The sequence below is a fragment of the Heterocephalus glaber genome, unplaced genomic scaffold (genome assembly GCF_053883595.1).
Source record: "Heterocephalus glaber isolate CG9 unplaced genomic scaffold, H.glaber_assembly_v1.0 deba00001104, whole genome shotgun sequence".
Taxonomy (NCBI): Eukaryota; Metazoa; Chordata; class Mammalia; order Rodentia; family Bathyergidae; genus Heterocephalus; species Heterocephalus glaber.
Window position 1 is genome coordinate 4,430,086 of NW_028258193.1, and position 18,892 is coordinate 4,448,977.

Below are 18,892 nucleotides of genomic sequence, written 5' to 3' on the forward strand. Positions count from 1 at the left end.
GTTGTGAAAGGTGTTGTTTCCCTAATTTCTTTCTTAGTGAGTTTGTTATTTGTGTATGGAAATGCTGTTGGATTTTTGACTGTTTACTTTGTATCCAGCTATGTTACTGAATTTGGTTATTAAATCTACAAGTCTTTCAATGGAGTTTTTGGGGTTTTCTATGTAGAATATCATGTCAGCTGCAAATAATGATAATTTAACTTCTTCCTTTTATTTTTCTCTTGTCTAATTGCTCTGGCTAATGTTTCCAGAACTATATTGAATAAGAGAGATAACAGTGGACATCCTGCTCTTGTTCTTGATTTTGGAGTGAAAGCTTTCAGGTTTTGACGGTTTAGTATGATATTGGCTGTTGGTTTGTTATAGATGGCTTTTATCAGATTGAGATAAAGACCATCTACTCCAATTTTCTGTAGGGTTTTTATCATGAATGGGCGTTAGATTTTGTCAAATGCTTTCTCTGCATCTATTGAGATGATCATGTGGTTTCTGTCCTTGGCTCTGTTAATATAGTGTATTACATTTATTGGTTTGTGTATGTTGATCCATCCCTGCATCCCTGGGATGAATCCTGCATGGTTGTGGTATATGATCCTCTTGATGATTTGCTGCATTCTGTTTCCCAGTATCTTATTGATGATTTTTGCATCTATGCTCATTAGGGAGATTGGCCCGTAGTCCTCTTTTTTGGTTGGGTACTTCTGTGCTTAAAAAGTCTGATTTTGGGAACAGGGATTTAGCTCAGTGGTTCTGCCGCCTCCCTCACAAGCACAAGGTCCTGAGTTTGATCCCCGGTACCAAAAAAAAAGTCTTATTCTGGGCTGGGGATTTAGCTCTACGGCACTTCGCTTGCCTGTCAAGCGCTAGCTCCTGATTTTGGTCCTGGTAAGGCAAAAAAACAAAAGTTATTTTCTCGGTCAACTGAAAATTCTGTTTATAATTTAAACCATTTTAAAGTTAACTCTTTATTAATATTTCCAGATGAATCCTTTGCTGGTGGTTTGTACTCATCTTTGGGTGATCTCTGTGGAAGATCAGGATGTGGAAATCAGGACAGGAAATTGGGAGATTCTGTTAAGGAAATTAAAAGTGACACGTGCAGCTCCTCCCCTGTACTGAAAACCAGTAATATTCATCCACTGGCATCATCCAGCTGCCTCAGCGAGTTAAGTCCCCAGAAATGCGCGAGCGATCTTCCAAAGGCAGAGGTCGGTCGGCTGAGAGACCTAGGTGGTGAAACTGTCACGCCAGACAGAAGACAGGCCCAAGGGGTATCTGACCTGCATGAGGTGAAAAGCAGTCCTCCTGCAACATCTGCAGCCAGAGGGCATCTCTGGCTGCATTCAGTGCCCGGGAGCTCCTCAGCAAAGGGAAAAAGGACATCCGTGGACCTGTGTTCACCTCCAAGGTCAACACTGAAGAGGAGGAGGAGCGGCCAGAGGCCTGTGGGCCCCTGGGAGCAGCAGCTTAGATCTAGCAGAAGCCTGCGGTTCCCCACCTCAGCCGTCATGGGCACTCCTGACTGTGGGGTGTCCTCTTATGAGGATTACTTCTCCCCCGAGAACCTCCAGGAGAGGACCTCAGCGGGCCACCCTCCTGTGTCTCGGCCATCGCCAGGCCCTGCTCACTTCAGCTGCAGAAGTCTTTCCAAGAGGGAGAGAGCGAGCATCCTAGAAATGTCTGACCTCTCCTGCATTGGGGAAAAATCCACACTGGTCAGTATCACCGATTTGACAGCAAAAACTACCTCCAGCCTCCAGAGCCCTGCGTGCCTGGCTGCGGAGGACACACCTGCTGCTGAGGAAAGCCCAGGATGCCGCGGTCGGGCTGGGAGTCCCCAGGGAGACGATGCAGGCCCCACAGGAAGTCACCATCCCCACAACACCCACGACCCTGCCGGTCCAGGGCAGGAGAGCAGCTGCTCCCCCGTGCAGGGCAGGAGAGCAGAGAGAGAACTAGTTGGCGGGAGAGGCACCCAGAAAGAGGGCCCTGAAGCTGCAGTGCCCAACTCCCCTGGGAGGCACACACAGAAGGAGTTCGAGCTGCACTTTGGAGGTGACCCTCATGAGGAGCAATCTGCAGAGGAAGAAAAAGAAAACCTAGCCCTGGGATACAGTGGATGTATGTCAATCTCCTTTTCCCAGTGTCTCTGTTACACAAACACATCATAGCGATCCGCACTTTAAATGCATCACAACTTCTTCATAATGTATTTTCCTTCCCTTAACACTTTTTATTTTTTTTAAATGTGTGTTTGATATTTCCCAAAGATAAATTCTTTAAGGGTAGATAGCTTGTCACCTGTGAGGCTTCTGGGCTTGTTGGTCAAGTCTGTCGTTAGGAATACATTTCCCCCTCGACCTCTCAGTGTTTAGGTCAGAAGAGTCGGCAGTACCTCCGAACAGTGGCCCAGAAGGAGTACTTTTCCTAGCCAGTGCAGTCCCTCGTGGCGTGGCCGTGTGTGGGGAGCCACTGGTAGGACCTGTCAGACCTGGCATCATGCTAGTGAGATTGCGTCTTTAGAGAGAAATTAAGATAGCATAAGCCATTGATTATTCCTAGAAAGAGGAGGTATGAAAAAGTAAATCTTGAAATTTTGACATATTTTGTTATCAATAATTTTTGAAAAAACTCCAGGTAATGTTAAATATGAGGAAATATTTATAAAGCATTTTCCTCCAGTAGAAAGTTCATTTTTGACAGTACTTGTTTGACTTCTACTTATTTGCTTTAAGCATATTATTTAATTGATTTTATTCCTATCTTTAATTGTGCGTATTATAGTGACTTATTTATTGAACATATAATAACGAACTATATAATTTTAGTAATTGTACCAAAAGTAGCGATAATATAAAACATTGTGCACTTAGGTTCTAGCAAAGTTAAAGAAATCTTGAGCTGTGACCATGTTTCCCTGAAGATTTGGTTAAAATTTGAATAACAGCTGGGTGTGGTCAGGCTGCCTGTAATCTCAGCACTCTGGAGGCCAGGCAGGAGGATCAAAGGTTTGAGCCCTGCCTTAGGGACTTAGTGAGACCTTGTCTCAAAAAATAAATATTGTAAATAATTTTTAAATGGGCCGGGGCTGTAGCTCAGTGTGAAGGTCTAGGTTCAATCCCAAATACTGCCAAAACAAACAAAAAAATGAATAGGACCAACTTTCTCTACTCTTCAAATGATTTTAACCGGCATGGTCAAGATAGAGAAGTCATTGGGGTTAAAATAACTGCAGATGTCTTACATATCTTTTCCTTGAGCATAAACTCCCCAAAATTATCTCACAAAAAGAATTAAAACAATTTTTTATATTTTAAGCCTACTTTTTATATATTAGCTTTCTGAATGTATATTTAAATCTACAAGAAACTATGTTGCATTAGGCTTAATGTGTTTTAAAAATATTTATAAAATCTTGGTGATTCTGAAGTATTACACAGTATGTAGAATTGTTTTCATAGTTCAGAACACCCTGAGATTTTTTTGTTTTGGTACCGGGGCTCGAACTCGGGTCCTTGTGCTTGCGCAGCAGGCGTCAAAACCACTGAGCTAAGTCCCCGGCCCCGTTCTCAGTTTTCTCCAGTGCATTTAAGCTTACGATGGCATGAACATTCAGGGGGGAAGCCTGGTCTCCCCTGGTGCGGCACATTTTGGCCCTGGTGTCCTCTGGCGTGTGATAGTCCCGAGGCAGCTGCAGTTCCCGCCTCTGTGTCCACAGCCCGAGCCTCTGGCTAAACAGAAGAGGAAGCAGGGCAGCGCCGTGGGCTCCCTGGGACCTGGAGGAGATGAGAAGCCTTTGGAGGTCCTGTGGCAGAGTGAGCCATCCGGGTGTGACTTGGTGTGGCTCGGGTAGAAGCTTCCGTCCGCCCTGACACAGGACATCTTCTGCAGCCATCTGCCTTAGTTCACTTTGTCCCGGAGAGGCAGAAGTTCACTGGAGCCTGGTGTGAGACTCTCGTTGCCTCGCCTGAACATAACCCTTTCACTGATGTTTGAAATTGTGCCCTGGGACTCAGCAGATCTACCCTAGAGAAACTAGAAAGCCTTCAGTCTCTGTGGACATGCCCTACCCAGCAGAGATGTGGGGCACAGAAGACTACTTTCTATCCAGCTGGACCTCTCCACTCTTTCCTGTTGGAATAAAAGTCTCCCGATGTCTGTTTTCAGCGCACTTGCAGTTGTTGCTGTTGTCGCCAAGACAGTGTGTAACAAAGGTCTGCAGAAGAGATTCAGTAATAAACATTAACAACAGGAATGGAGGAAGACTTAATTTCTTAAAATAATCTGGAAATATATATTTTTTTCCTTTTTTCATTTTTATTCCCAATTTTATAAGCAGTACTCAAGTACATTCCCATTGTAACAAAGACTGTTAAAACAATAAAGTTTTCCTCCTCATAGTCCTTACCACTTGTCTTTCAATAGTTAACAGCTGTGAAGGAGTACACATGTCCGCACTCGGTGCCCTTCTGGTCGGTAGGGAGGTCGCAGGGAAACAGCACCCTTCATGCTGCCCCCTGCCCCTGAGGTGCATTCCTGGGGCAGGTACGGAGCAAATGCTCACATCAGGTGGTCAGCTGGGGAGCAGCAAGTATGGAAGGACAAAGGCAAAGGGAAGGAGGTGACATTATAGAGGAGGGGCCTGTGACCGGTGCTGAAATCACACTTCAGCTCAAGGTCAGGCGTGTGTAGGTGTCCTGAAGTAGACAGAAGCCTGCAGGAACGAGGAGGCCAGTGCCCCAGCAAGCCTGGGAGCAGAAGGAGGGTGGGAAGAGAGCGGAGAGGCGGCAGGAGTGCCTCATCAGTGCCTCCTGTCCCCACTGAGGTACGGCTTGTTTTAATTGGTTTTCCAGTGTGTTCAGAAGCCACTCGGAATTGGAACACAGGGAGACCAAATCAGATTTGTTAAGTGTAACCCTGGATACTTTGGAGGGCAAACTGTGGTTTAGGTGTTTGTCACTGGAGGCAATCACAGCAGTGTTTCTTTCCAGACATCTGGGAGTGTGGACACACACAGGTGCAACTAGAGTTTACAGGATGCTTGTGCACACATGGAGTTACCTCACTTTAGTGCCTTCACATTTGTTACTTACCATTTCTGATATATTTACTTCATTTTTTAGCATAGCCTATTTCTGTAATGTTCTGTCAGTAAATGCTTGAGTTTATGGGCCAAATCAAGGTATATAGGTACTTGTTTAGATAATTAAGTGTTAGGAGAGAAAGACACTTTCACAAAATATATATTGATGCAACTCAAAATTGAGTAAATTTTTTGTAATGCAGGTCTACCACTGAGAAGAATAGAATTCTTGGAGGAAAGGGAAAATTGCATTTCATTTAATTGAGGGTCAAATTAAGTGTTCTTGAGATTTTATGTATTTCCCTCCGACAGTGCCTTTTCACATAATGTCACATCCTGATAGCAGTCCATAAGCAGAGGTTCCTCATCATACTCATTCCTTAGGAAGATATTTACAGAATTCTGTTGGATTTGAGCTGCCTTTCAGTGTGTAAATTGGTCATTGCAATTGGGGGCTAAATGGAAGCTGTTTCATTTTGCAAACAGGGATTTTAAATTACGAAACTCCCTTTGCTCTTGTGTCAGCCCTGGAGATGCTGCTGGAAACAGTCTGAGCTCAGGAAAAATGTTCACAGCAAATGTGCATGGGAATGGAGACCTTGTTTTTGTGACTTTCGACAGGAATAAAGCACTTTGGTGTTATTGAAATGACCCCTTTCCGATTCCGACACTGCTGGCTGCAGCTCGTAAACCACCTGGTGTCACTTTGAACCACCACATGGATAAAACCAGTTATCATCTTGAGATGCCTGGGGGTCCAGTTGCCTATCACTCATAAAGAGGAAGAGAGGGTTTCCCAGGAGCCATGTGACCACCAGTGGAAACAGGACCTTTCTACACCCCACTGTCATCCATTGGTTTAATACATTCCTGCCAAGTTGAACCACTGGTGGTGTGTGCATGACTGTCCCATCCGACGGCTGGTACCACTGGTGGTATGAACAGATCTAATTACTTTTTTTCATCTTTTTACTAGTAAAATTAAGCTGCCCAATGGGACAGTCATGTATGTACTACTGGTAGGTCAAGCCTCCCAGCAGCAAGACATATGAACTATGGCCCCATTGTGAACATGTTAATGCAGATTTTCTTCAGTGTGATGAGATTTTACCTGTCAGCATTTTACACATCCATGTTTGCTTCTTTAAACAATGTGGACATGTCCAGACTATGTGACCATTGATCATGAGGTCCATCAGCTTGATTGGGTTAAGAAAAGCCTAGCAGATTAGTAAAAGTATGCTTTGGGTGTGTTTTGGTAGGTCATGGAGGCATCTCCTTGTGTGCTATGTCTGGTTCTTGGTCCTGTCGCCTCTGGTGTTGTTTCCCTCCTGTCTCTGAAATAAGCACCTCTGCTCTGCCATGATGTTTTTCCTTGGAGGCAACTTACCATGGACTGAATCCCATGAAACCGTGAGCCAAATTAAACCTTTAAGTTGTGGGTGTTGGGTATTATCTCTGTGATGGGAAAGCTAACCATTAGGTTCTCTTTCAGACAGTTGTCACCAACTACTGGAGGGGAAGGTAGCTGTTCTACCCACACTGTCTACTAGGCCTTTGTGGAGCCAAGATTCAGACACAGACATTTACTGAACAAAAAAGTTGGCAAGCAGATAGAATAGATACTGAAGTCCCAGTCCGTCCCTTCGTTGTCTGCCTTACCTTATATGAAAAGTTGCAATGGAAGGCAGATGATGTTCTTGGGGCAATTTCTGTAAACATCGTTAGCTTCAGGCTACTAAATATCCTGTGACCGTGCATTTTATCTATATAGCCATTGGATGTCAATCCCTGGGGTATGAGCTTCTGCCCATTCTAGGTTTGCATGCCCTGTTCACGTGTTGGGTAGGGGATGTCCCTGTAGTGTGTAAGTGAATCCATCCTTGAGTTTGTGAATATAACCAGTGAGATACTGACATGCTGATAACCTAGCTGCTGATGTTACTAGTTTCAGCTCATTTCTCTCACCCATTTTAGCAGCAAAGACTTCAGTACTGGGCCTGCAGACTGGAACTGTTTCTGGAGTATGGTGTCTGTTAACTTGGTAGTTGATCACTCCTGGAATCTTTTTGGGAGGGATGAGCTAACATATACTTCCTATCACATAGTCTGCCAAAACTTCCAAACTGTAGTACAGCGATTATCACAAAAAGTTTCATCACAGTGCACCAGTCGCCGTGCTGACTCAGACTGCTGTGGTCACTGCCTACAGCTCTGAGGCTGGAAGGATGGTGAGGCTCTGGAGGAAAAATACTGGGATTAATTAGTGTCTGTGTAGAGGAGCGACTGGGTTTAAGGTGGGGTTTACTTAGATGATCACTCTGGTGGAGAATGACAGGCAAAAATGCTGCCATAATTGTAAAAGATGTATTTGTAATCCTAAAGTAATTACTTTTAATTTTAAATTGGATTTGTAGCCATAAGAATTTGCAGCTGTTTTGTGTCATTGAAAGCAGCATGAGGAATCAGTTAAAAGTGTTGTGTGTGAGCTTAATAAGAACTGAACTTAGGGAATCATAGACACTTTATATTGTTTGATACATGATACTTTGCATATCTTGGGTATTCGGGGGGAGTATAAATGGTAGCAACAGGCACCTTAAGTATTTTAAGTTGAGGAGTAATTATTGTACTTTCTGGCAGTTCACATAATCCACAAATATGTTCGGAAGCATGTTTCAGCCCTTACCCCAGAAAGACTCCGTCCCACTCACTGGGCGTTAGGACTGCAGGCAGGCTTCCGGCTCACCATGGGCTTCGCAGCCTGAACAGGAAGGCTGGCCTCATGGAGAGAAGACTGTTGGCTGCTCAGCTGCTTGGTACGTTCAGTCCAGTAATGCATTCTGTCCCAAGGTTCACATAGACACAGCAACATAATGTTAATAGGAAGCCTTTCCCTTAAGGAGAACAGACAAGTAGGCAAGATATGGTCAGAATAATGTATATTAAAGTAACAAGTCAAAGGATACAAATAACTCCCGTGGGAAATTATATAAAACTTTTATATATTTAGGAAACTCGTATTTAGCTGTTCCTACAATAATTATAAGGGAAAATCTTACACATTTGTTGTTGAAGAACATACTCAATTTTGCCTTTTCCCCAAGGTAACAAAGCGAACTTGTTATTCTGACAGATGAGTCTGAGCAGAGGCTCAGCTGAGATTCACTTGTGCAGAACCGCTGTGTGTCTTTCCTGGACCCCAGAGGTTTATATGGAAAGGAGTTTTTCCAGGTATCTTTTAAGGTTCTTTCCACAGTCTTAAGATTTTACACTCTGTGTTATTAAGTAATTCATTCTGAATTTTAGAGCTCAGAAGAAATTTCCCATTAGGGTACTATCATATACTTGTTAGATGTTAAAATGTTGGATTCTTAAATCAGCCTTAGAAGTGTTCTTAGTCCTTGGCTTTGGCATAATACCTGTTTCTGTGGGTTGTTGGAACTGTGGACATTCATACCCTAGCTGGCACATCTGGACCGGGGATGGGGAATTGGAACTTTGATAATGGTGGTTTAATGTGAAGCAGCCAGGTGAGAGGAGATCCGGTGACAACAGGAGCACCTCAGGGGTGAATGTGAAGCAGCACTCACGGCTGGCAGAGCTGGAAATGGGAGGTGTACTGTGCCCTGACCGGTAGCAGGAAAGTCGGCCTGCTCAACACTAGGCTTGCAGAACCCCCTTGCATTCTCAGCTGCCTTTGGTTTCCTGTTAACATCCTTAAGGAAAACCTATCGCTACACTAGCAGAATGTGTAAAATGTTTTAATAACGGAGAAACCATTTACTTCCATCATTTTGTCCCTGTGTGCTTTGAGGAATCCTGAAAAATATCCATCTTTCTTAAGTTTTAGAAGGTTATGATGCATTTTCTAGAGTTTTTTGTTTAATGCTTTTCAACCTGTTTTATTGGTAGCAAGAACTGAGGCAAGTGACTAAAATCTTTTTTGAAAACATGGTAAACTGCAAACTTACTCATGGTTGAGTAACAAGAAAACATTTCTTTTAGTTCACTGTTTTAATTTTTATATACTCTTTAGTTATATTTTAAAAGCCAAATACACAAATTAGTATTAGTTAATACTAATTCTAAACATTTAATTACTTTTCATCTTAGATCTTAAAGATGAAAAATAAGTTCTCTTCATCTCCTACCCTTGAGGTTAGGAGTTCTAAGCATTTAAAAAGAAAAAGATCCTTGAAAGTGTAGGAAGTAATGCATAAATGACGGATAATCTTTCCTTCAAAGAAGCGAGTTTAGCTAGATCTTACAGTAAGAAGCAAATTACATGATATGCTGTTCATGGCCTCCTGGCCCACCTGCTCCATCAGTGCCTGTACTGAGCTGGTTGAGGTCACTGTGGCCTCGACCCCAGGCTGTAGCAGGGCTAGGACTCTGTGACATACTGAAGACTGTGGAGGAGGTGGGACATCAGTCTGTGATTGGTTTGAGTCTCCAAAGGAAGCAGTTTGGAGATTCATATGCAAAGAATGTTGGTTTCTGGCCCAGAACCCAACCTTAAAGTGTTTATGGGGGCCAGGTTGCAAATAACAACTCGCTTGAATTCAGGAAAACACTTGACCATAGTTGTTCTGCATTTTTCACTTTAGCTAGAACTCTGTTTTGGAAAACAGTAAAAGTTTTCCTATCAGATTCTAAAACTTAACTATATCTGCTTTTATCATACTGTCCAGTAGGTTTGAGGTGGAAATGTGAAGGAGCATAATCAGTAATCATTTGTAGACTGAAATCTGAAGCCTTGTACTGGAGGTTATTTCCTGCAAAATCTCAAACCTGAGGCTGAATTATGTATTGCCTCTGACACAAAACTGCCTTCTCTCAGGAGCTGGTTTTTATCCTTATCTTAAAATCTAAGAATTGAAGGTTGGATAATGCATAAGGAGCAAGCATACATTTTCTTGCATTATCAAATGGACTAATGTGATCCTATTCAAATTTTAACCAAATAGGCAAAATGGTATCTGACCATTGGTTTATCCCATTGCTTGGGATGTTTGCACAGATTAAACCGAACAATCTAAACAAATCTAAAGCACCAGGCATAAGTGGTATTTACTTAAAGGGCCTATAGTTTTCTGTTAACCATTTGCATAAATAAGTATAATTTTTAATTTTTGTTTTGTGTAAGTTGCATTAGCAATCAGGCCACCTAAGCTCTAACTAACCTTTAGTCTATTGGGTTTTAGATGTTAAAAATGGACCAGCAAGGCACGACGTTTCATACAGCTCACAGGAAGGTGTTCAGGACCTCGTCAGACCCCACGAGGAGTCAGAGAAAAGCAGGAAAAGCAAAAAGGTCAGTGAGTCCAGATATTTTCAGCTTCCTAATGCTGCTACGTGAAAATTTCTACTCTGGGTTATGAAGCAAACTAGGCTAGGCTACTGTGTTTGTTTTTTAAATACAGGTAAATGTTGGAAAAGTCTGAATATAAAACTGAGAGCGCCGATAACATTCGGGACAGAGCTGGTATTGGCACTTTCAGCTCTCACGTTGCCTGTGCACCTCTGGCTCGTGAAAATGTCCACAGCTTCCCTCCACAGAGAGTGTGGGCTGCACCAGTATTTGTTACCTTTCAGATCTGAATGAATATTTACAGGATAGGAGTACAAACTAGTAAATCTTTAATTTCTGACCTAGGCATGTTTGTTTTAACCTAAAACCCTCACAGTCTCATTATCATGAACACTGATTCAGGACAGTAGGACACTTGACAGACTAGCAGCAGATGCAGAAGACAGTAGCAAGGGGAGCTTTTCCTTATGGGGCGAGTGTTTAAGAAGTGCAGATTTAGATAGTAAGATACACAGATCTTGGCTTATAGCCTAGAAGGAAGAGTGATTCAGATTTCATCATATGCATTTTTAAAGGCACAACTTTGCAGTACTTTGAGGTCTTTAAATGTGGAGAGGGGAGAGGCGTTTATGTTGACATCTTATGTTGTAATGAGTCAACAGCAACACAGAATTTAGTTTCCTGGTATTAGAAGTCTAGGGCAGAACTCTAGAAGGATTGAATTGGTGAATTCAGTTCCTGACCTGTATCTTACATATGTAATGTTAGTCTTGAGGGCTCACTTAATATGTCAGTAATTGTCTTCCTGCTTATTTTTGTTGCTATTAGATTTCAAGTTAATCAGTGTTAAACTGAAATCTGAGACTTTTTAACACAGTTGCTTTTCATGTATAAGTACAAGTGGTACTTCAGTTCATGAATGCTTCTGTTCGGGAACATTTCCTCTTCTTTTTTTTTTTTTTTTTTTTTTTCCTTTTTGATACTGGGGATTGAATCTAGACCCTTCACTTTTAAATTGTTTATTTTCAGACAGGGTCTCACAAAATTGCTGAATTGCCCAGGTTGGGCTCAAACTTAGGATCCTGCTATCTCAGCCTTCCAGAGTGCTGGGATTACACCCATGCCTGGCTCTATGATCCTTTTGTCTTTAATCTTAAACTCGAAGTAGCACATATAGGTAGTATCCTGTCTCGGCAGCCCTTAGGGGCAAGCTGGATGAAAGTGTTAATCCTGAATTCTGTGTACCATGAAGGCAGAGGTATAAAAGGAAGGAAGGTCAGAAGGACTGGAAAGCCTGGAGCCTAAACACAAAGCAGCTCAGCTGGAAAGTGGAGGCCTGGGAGTAGATGCCAGAACCTGCCCAAAGAGATGCTGCTCAGCCCAGGAGCTCTGTGCACAGTTGTTCTCTTCGGTTCTGTGGCTTCACTGTGGGTTGTCATACCATAGTGGTGTTTTTGTTCTTAGCCTTCTTCTGAGTCACAGCTTTCTGGAAAAGGCTCAGCAGCAGCCTCTTCTGCCTGTTTTCCAGTGTCTCCACCGCTGGGAATGCAGTCACTGGTGTTACCCCGTGCAGCTGAAGCTCTCACCTCAGGGTTTCCTGTATCTTGGTGTCTTATAGCTCTCGTTTCTTTCTGAGTTTTTTTTTTAATTTTTATTTTTATATTTCATCTTTCACTCTTTGTAAGTCTATTATGATGCTAAATGTACATGTTTAGTTTTAACATCTTTATTGTACTTTTCAGCCTATGTAATTCTGTACTTGCAGTACTCTAACAAAATCATTAATCTTTTGTTTTGAATATGTGAAGCATATTTAGTTTGAAATTTATACCTGTTAAGTTCATTTTCTGGCTTATTTTCTGTTCGTATCTGTTTTTATTATCTGTTGTTTCTCTTAGTTTTCAATCATATGTTCTGCACCTATCTGCCTGCTTACTTTTGGCTTACCTTCCTGTCAGGAATTGGGATGATTTGAAGCTTGGCTTCTGTCTCCGCGACGCAAACCGTACCCCGGGAAGATGAGCTTCACAGGCTGTTTTGCCCCTGAGGGCTTCTGCCTGGCCTCACTCTGCGAGCTGAAAGTGTCTTCCCATAGCTGGTGCTTGCTTATCTGCACCTTCTCCAGCTGTTGGAATTGATCACAGTGAAGAGGCTGCTCCCAGCTGCTTAGTCGCCCATTACTGGAAATAATGGGTGGACTTTAATGGCCCTTTCTAAAAAAGAAGGCTTTTATAAATAGTATTTTGATAAAAATCCTTCTTAAAAAAAAGCAATGAAAGAGTGAAGAGAAAGGATTTTTAAAATGAACTTTCTAGTCATAGTTTTGCAAAAGACACACTAAACAAACATCTGAAATGACCTTAACTCAGTTTCTATTAAGGAGAAAAAGCAAAAATGAGTCAATAAAAAAGTAGGAATCTCAGAGTTGCAATTTCCATTAGAATGTTTCTGGCTTAGTGAAAAGTCACATGTAAATTAGCGAGGAAATCAGTCTTTTTAAAACTTACTTTATTTTTTCAGTTTTTTGAGACAGGGTCTTACTATGAAGTTCAGGCTGGTCTTGAACTCACTATGTAGCCCAGACTCCCTTAAACTCACAATGGTCCCCCTGCCTCAACCTCTTGAGTGCTGGGATTACAGGCACGTGCCACCACGCCTGGCTTAGACTTATTTTAAACACATATTTATAAACTTGTTGAGGGGCCGGGGATTTAGCTCAGTGGTTTCGCTGCTTGCTGTGCAAGCACAAGGACCCGAGTTCGATCCTGGTATCCCCCACAATAAATAAATAAATAAATAAATAAATAAAATAAACTTGTTGAGCCTTTCTGATTGTGACAAGCAATTTTAGTACTTCTGTACTCTGAGTGTACAATATGTATGCCTTTTCAGAGGGAGAAAGGTAAAATGTGATGACAAACTTAACCTGTTTCTTACTTGTTGGATGTTGTCAAACATAGACCCTGAAAAAGCAAAATGTAGATTTAATGCTAGTACTCTCCAAAGGTACATGAATGTTTTTCCTCCAAGGTCTTTTGTTTATTCTACTACTTTTGGGCTTGTTGTTATTGTTGTTGTTTAAAAGATTATCTTCAGCAAAATTTTTAACCTCAGTCTGGACAGCTTTTCATAAGTGGCTGAGTCATAAAATCTCATTTTGAAGCTGTCTCTGCCAATCCTGACTGTCCTGAGAGAGGGCAGGCTGTGGGTCAGAGCCCAGAAATGTTTGCAGATGGCTTTCATAAGCTTGGAGGCCTGGGGAGAATCGAAGGACCAAACGCAATGCACTTATTGTGACAGTGGTTAAAAAAAAAGAACTACACGTCAGATAGAATGCTCACATTCCTGAAGTTTCTTAAATAGGCTAGGAAACAAATGAATAATAGCTTGCATATGTTTTGATAATTGCTTATTTTCACATTTTTGCTAAAACGTGAACCCATAAGGACATAGACTGTGTCCTGTCCATCTGTTAATACTCAGGATAATACAGTAGCACACACAAAATACCTTCTGTGCAAATAAGGGATGCATTAGCTTCCTTTTTACTTTCTGAGTGAAAATGTTGAAATCGTTTCTAGTACTCCTAACCATCATTCAGTAATGTTGTAGTCATCATCGTGTATTTGTGCGTATTCCTCAACTTGGGAGATGGTTTTGAATCAGTTAAGTATGTATTCTCAGGCGGATGTGGTGGCGCACACCTGGAATCCCAGCACTCTGGAAGACTGAGGCAGGAGGATCACAAGTTCCAGCCCGGCCTGGGCATTTTATCAGCTTAGCAAGACCCTGTTTCAAAATAGAAAAAAAGGCAGGGGAGAAAAAGAGAGAGAGACAGACAGACAGACAGACAGACTGGGGGGATGGAGCTCAATGGGAAGGCCCTGGGTTCAATGCTGGTACTGCCCTCAATCCGTCCATCAGTAGGGTGTGGTCTCTTGCCCAAGTGTTATGGGCGTTGTTGTTGAAGTATTGACTCCTGGGTTCATTGCTGCTATTTCTCTGCTCTAAGAAAGATGGCCTTGAAATGAGTATTTCATTGTTATAATGGAGGTAATAACACTTTATAGGGCCAAGGATTTAGCTCAGTGGTTCCAACACCTGCTGCACAAGCACAAGGACCCAAGTTCGATCCCCGGTACCCCCCCAAAAAAACCCAAAAAACTTTATGAATGTGATTTTCCATTTTGCAGTCATTCCAGGACCTTGGCTGTTTGCCATTAGATAGTGTACTTGGCTGGAAGCATATATTTTTGTGAGTGGTTTTTATTTTAAATTTAACTTTTAAGTTGCAATAACAGTGACTCATTAAAATGACAGGTGATATTTATTTATCTTGAAAATTCATTCCAAATATTTTGTTATTAAACACTTAGGGGAATTGCAGCACTTCCTCGAGGACGACACACTTTTAGAATGTCCATGTAAATAATTTCCCATTGTCCATGCCTGCTGGACACGGTGAGATAGGGCCTGTCTGGTGGGTCCAGCTGCCTTCCCGGTTAGACTAGCTGAGCCCAAAAGTGTCCCTGATTCCTAGCACTGGTGTCCAGTGACCTGCAGTTCCGTGGTGACCGTTTGGCAGTGAGCCCAGTGTGGGCAGGGCGGGATGTGCTCATTGTGACAGGTGTGGGTCTCGTCCACCCACAGATGTACTAGAGATTATACAGGTTTTCCCCAGAAGCTTACAGTTCCCACTAGCAAGCATGTTATTTTTTTATTATGTATGAGAGAAAATATTTCTGTGACAAACATGAAATAGAATCTCCAAAGCACTCCATCTTTTCTTGAATGTGCTTTCGTGTTCGATGCCAGATGGCTTTTACTTGCACGCAGGACGAAGCACCTAGTCCAGAAATCATCAAACATGCTTGGCCTGCAGGAGGCACAGTAGGTCCCCTGTTCCCTCTGCTCACCTGGGGCCCATAAAAAGCTGGCCGCCTGGGTCACAGGGTGCACTTCCCACGGAGAGGAGAGGCCTTTGCGGCTGGCGGGGGCTGTGTGCGGGCTGTGCTGGGGAGACAGAGCCGAAGACCAGGCCCTTAAGCACTTGTCCTTGTCGGTTTCCAAGGTCCAGCTTGAGAGGGTCCACTGAGGTGAATGATAGCAATCCATGTTAATTTGCCTTAATCACTTTCTTTTTTGAGACTTTGGGGAACATTCTTTTTTTTTTTTTTTTGGTACCGGGGATCGAACAAGGGACCTTGCGCTTGTGCAGCAGGCAGTGAAATGACTGAGCTAAATCCCCGGCCCCATTCTATTTATTTTTAATAAATTTTATTTTATCCCACACCCCCCTCAAGTTCCCTCCCCTCCCTATGTACAAAAGCTTTGTTTCCATTTTTTCCTTCCATTTTCACTTTTTTCTTGTCCCTTCCTTCCTTAATCAGTTTTGAGATGGGCCGGGGATTTAGCTCAGTGGTTCCACTGCCTGCTTCGCAAGCACAAGGTTCCGGAGTTCGATCCCCATTACCAAAAAAAGAAACACTCAGTTTTCAGATAAACAAAAATAATGTGCTAAAGTAACATTTAAATCCTTATGTTTAAAAAATAAAACAAAAAAGCTTCTTTGTGTGTACAGGAACTAAGGTAAGTAAACCGATGCTCAGTTCTGGCCTTCCCTCAAGCAGACGCCTGTCCTGTTGTCAGGGAGCAGCCCTGGCAGGGAGCTGTTCATATTTCAATGCTGTCCCCAGGCAGCTCATCGCATCTCACCCTGGTCACTCTGTTCTTGACCAGTAATTAGTTTGCAAACATGACTCACTTCTGTCCAATAGGGTGTGAAAGGAAGTCTTACTGGGAGGTTTCTGGAAAAGCAGTCTCACTGCAGATAGCCCTGGGAAGAAATGGCTGGATGGGTCCCCTGGAGCACTACAGCCAGAGGTGGAAGCCAAAGGAGTGAACCCGAGGGGAGGGAGCGGGAGGCCGGCGGGCGGGAGTGCTGCACATCTTACAGCTTCTTTCCACTGACATCAGAGGGATGTTCTCTTCAGGGACTGCTGCTTCATTCATTGTGTGCCTCAGACATGATGCTACGGACACATCCAGGAAGACATAGTGGCGTCCATCTGTCCAAAGGGCCGGACCCCACTTCAAGTGCGGGGCATTTTCCCAGGCAGGTTTTAGGCTCTTCTTTGGAGGAACACGATTTCCTCCCCAATCATAAGGTTTTTATTACTTTGCCTTTCCTTAAGTCTGTTTCATACTTTACTTGTTTAAAAAGTTATTGCTTTCTAAATATTTAGGAATATAAATTATTGGCTGTTAATCTAGGAAATAATTTTGATTTTTAAAAAAGAATAAAATCAGGTTTATTCAAAAGCAAAGAAATTAAATAGAAATGACAGGTTAAAACCACAATTTAAAATTAGTGAAGCATTATTATAATTTGCTAAAAAATAAAATATGAATACTTTCAGATAGATTTTTGGCAGTACTTTTGTGACTTTTGGATATGAGTTAAGATTCAGTTCATATATCAATGGTGTCTCCATGTAAGAAAATAATACCAAGTTCAGGGACTAGCAGAGCGGAGCAGTTTGGTTTGAAGCACTTATTTTATCTTCATTGTCAGTGCTTTTCATTTCAAATATGCTATGCTTTTGAAATTATGCCTTTTTATTTTTCTGCAGAATTATCTCCTATTTTTATTTTTTAAATATATTTGCACTCATAATCTAATTCTGTTCTGTAAAAAGACACTAAGACCTGTCTCAGTTTATAAAGTTGTATCTTTGGTCTTTTTTACTAATTTGTTCCACTTCCTTAGCTGGATTTTAATGAGGAGGAGGCACAGATAGGAGACTCAGTCAGAAGCAGTGTAAGGGTAGGCTTTGAGGCACAGTCCTCAGGGATTTCTGCCTCTCCTTGAAACAGGTCTACTAGCCAGGAGCCCCAGGACCTTTTGTCCCCCACCTGCTTTGGTGAGTTGGGAGTGTTGAGGGGTTGGCAGAAGCTGCTTCTGCCTGGACTTGGGCGAGACTCTTGAAGGCCAGAGCTCAGGATCTGAAGCACAGACGCTGTGCCCACAGCCGTCCCTTTCTGTGGTGCCAGAGGTGGACTCCTGGGCCTTGCTCCCTCTCCACAGTGCGCAGCCTCTTCCTGGCCCACGCCCTCAGTGCCTCCTGGGGCTGCTGCATTCCCAGGGCTGTAATGCACTCTCGCTCCTAGAGGAAGGCGTGGTTGGCCCAGACCTAGCCACCCAGAGCCCTGTGAAGCCGGGCTCCTGTCCCCTGACCCTGTCCCTGCTCCGGCTGCTGTCCTGACAGAACAGGGCTGGCCTGAGGTCCCCCTTGCTGTGGCATCTCCACGGCCCTGGCGAGCTTAGCACCAGAGCCCGAGATGGCTTGTGTAGGCCCGGAGTGGGTTTGAGTCCTAGGCGTGCAGTGTGCTGGGTGACACATCTTAGTGAGGTGACACATTCTTCTTAACAACTTGGACATTAATGGCAAATTATTTGGATGTACATTTTGTTTTTTAATTTCGTAAATAAATCTTTCTTCAGTACAATGAACATTCAAACCTGCTACTGATGCTATACTGATCTCTATTATTGTAGTATTTGAAGACATTTAGGAAAAGCATTATATTTTTTAGAAAAAGTAATCTAAATAATAGGAGTCTCTGGGATTCTCCAAATAAAACATTTCACTTAAGGAAGGATAATGAAGTTATGGAACAATTGGTTTGAGAAGTTAAAGAATTTGCACCCAGTGTTCTGCATTCAGCCCAGCTTTGGAGCATAGGATTCGTCAGATTGAAGATGGGTGTGAGCTGCTTGTGTCACAGAACTGGGCCTCGGCCCCCAGGTGCAGATGTCAGAAGATGCCTCAGGTGGTGTGGCTGCCAGGCCGGTACAGGATGTCCTCACAGGGCTGGAGGACTCTTCTGTCACATTTGCTTCGTTCTTTTTTATTTTCTCTGTATTCACAATACATACAGTCAGTTGATTCTGATAGTTCCCACATGTCTAGATTACTTCTGTCAGCAGTGAACAAACTCAGCAATATTTGTGAAAATGTGGATCCTGTTCTTATTTTATTATTTTTAAGGAAAAGTAGTTTTATTGATTACCTAAGGCATTTTAAGGTCACATCTCCTCACACTTCCAGGAATCTGGAAAACCTAAACCCACCCATAAGATTTCAGAGAATATTTTCTTTTAAAATGTTTCCTTTTATCACTAATAAAACAATACATCTGTTTAACTTGACTGACCTTTGATCTTACTAGAGCAAAGCCCCCCCCCCCCCCGTACTTCCCACTGTCATGCTCTCCCTCTCTTCGTCCTCCGTGTCCCTGGGCACTGCCCCTTTACAAGTTCCCAAGAATGCTTTGCCCCATCCTGGCTTCCCCTGCCTGGGGTGGCTCTGCACCCCTGTGGGTGCTGTGACTTCATGGTCCAGCACTTTCCTGACTGTCGGGAATCCAGCCCTGCCTGCTCTTTCTCCACTGTACTGGAAACATACTTTCTGGAATGGCATTCTATAACAGAC

The 18,892-nt window shown here is 42.9% G+C and overlaps 1 protein-coding gene across 3 annotated transcripts in view; it reads left to right on the forward strand.

Annotated features, from left to right (window-relative positions):
* Mcph1 (microcephalin 1) overlaps positions 1-18,892 on the forward strand; it is a 183,039-nt gene that overhangs the window by 26,271 nt on the left and 137,876 nt on the right. For 2 of the 3 annotated variants that reach the window (XM_004869587.4, XM_004869588.4), the window contains exons 8-9: positions 982-2,121; positions 10,291-10,400. In XM_004869587.4, coding sequence (XP_004869644.1) covers positions 982-2,121; positions 10,291-10,400 — 1,250 coding nt within the window. The remainder of the gene's footprint in view (positions 1-981; positions 2,122-10,290; positions 10,401-18,892) is intronic. The other variant, XM_004869589.4, reaches the window with a different exon arrangement.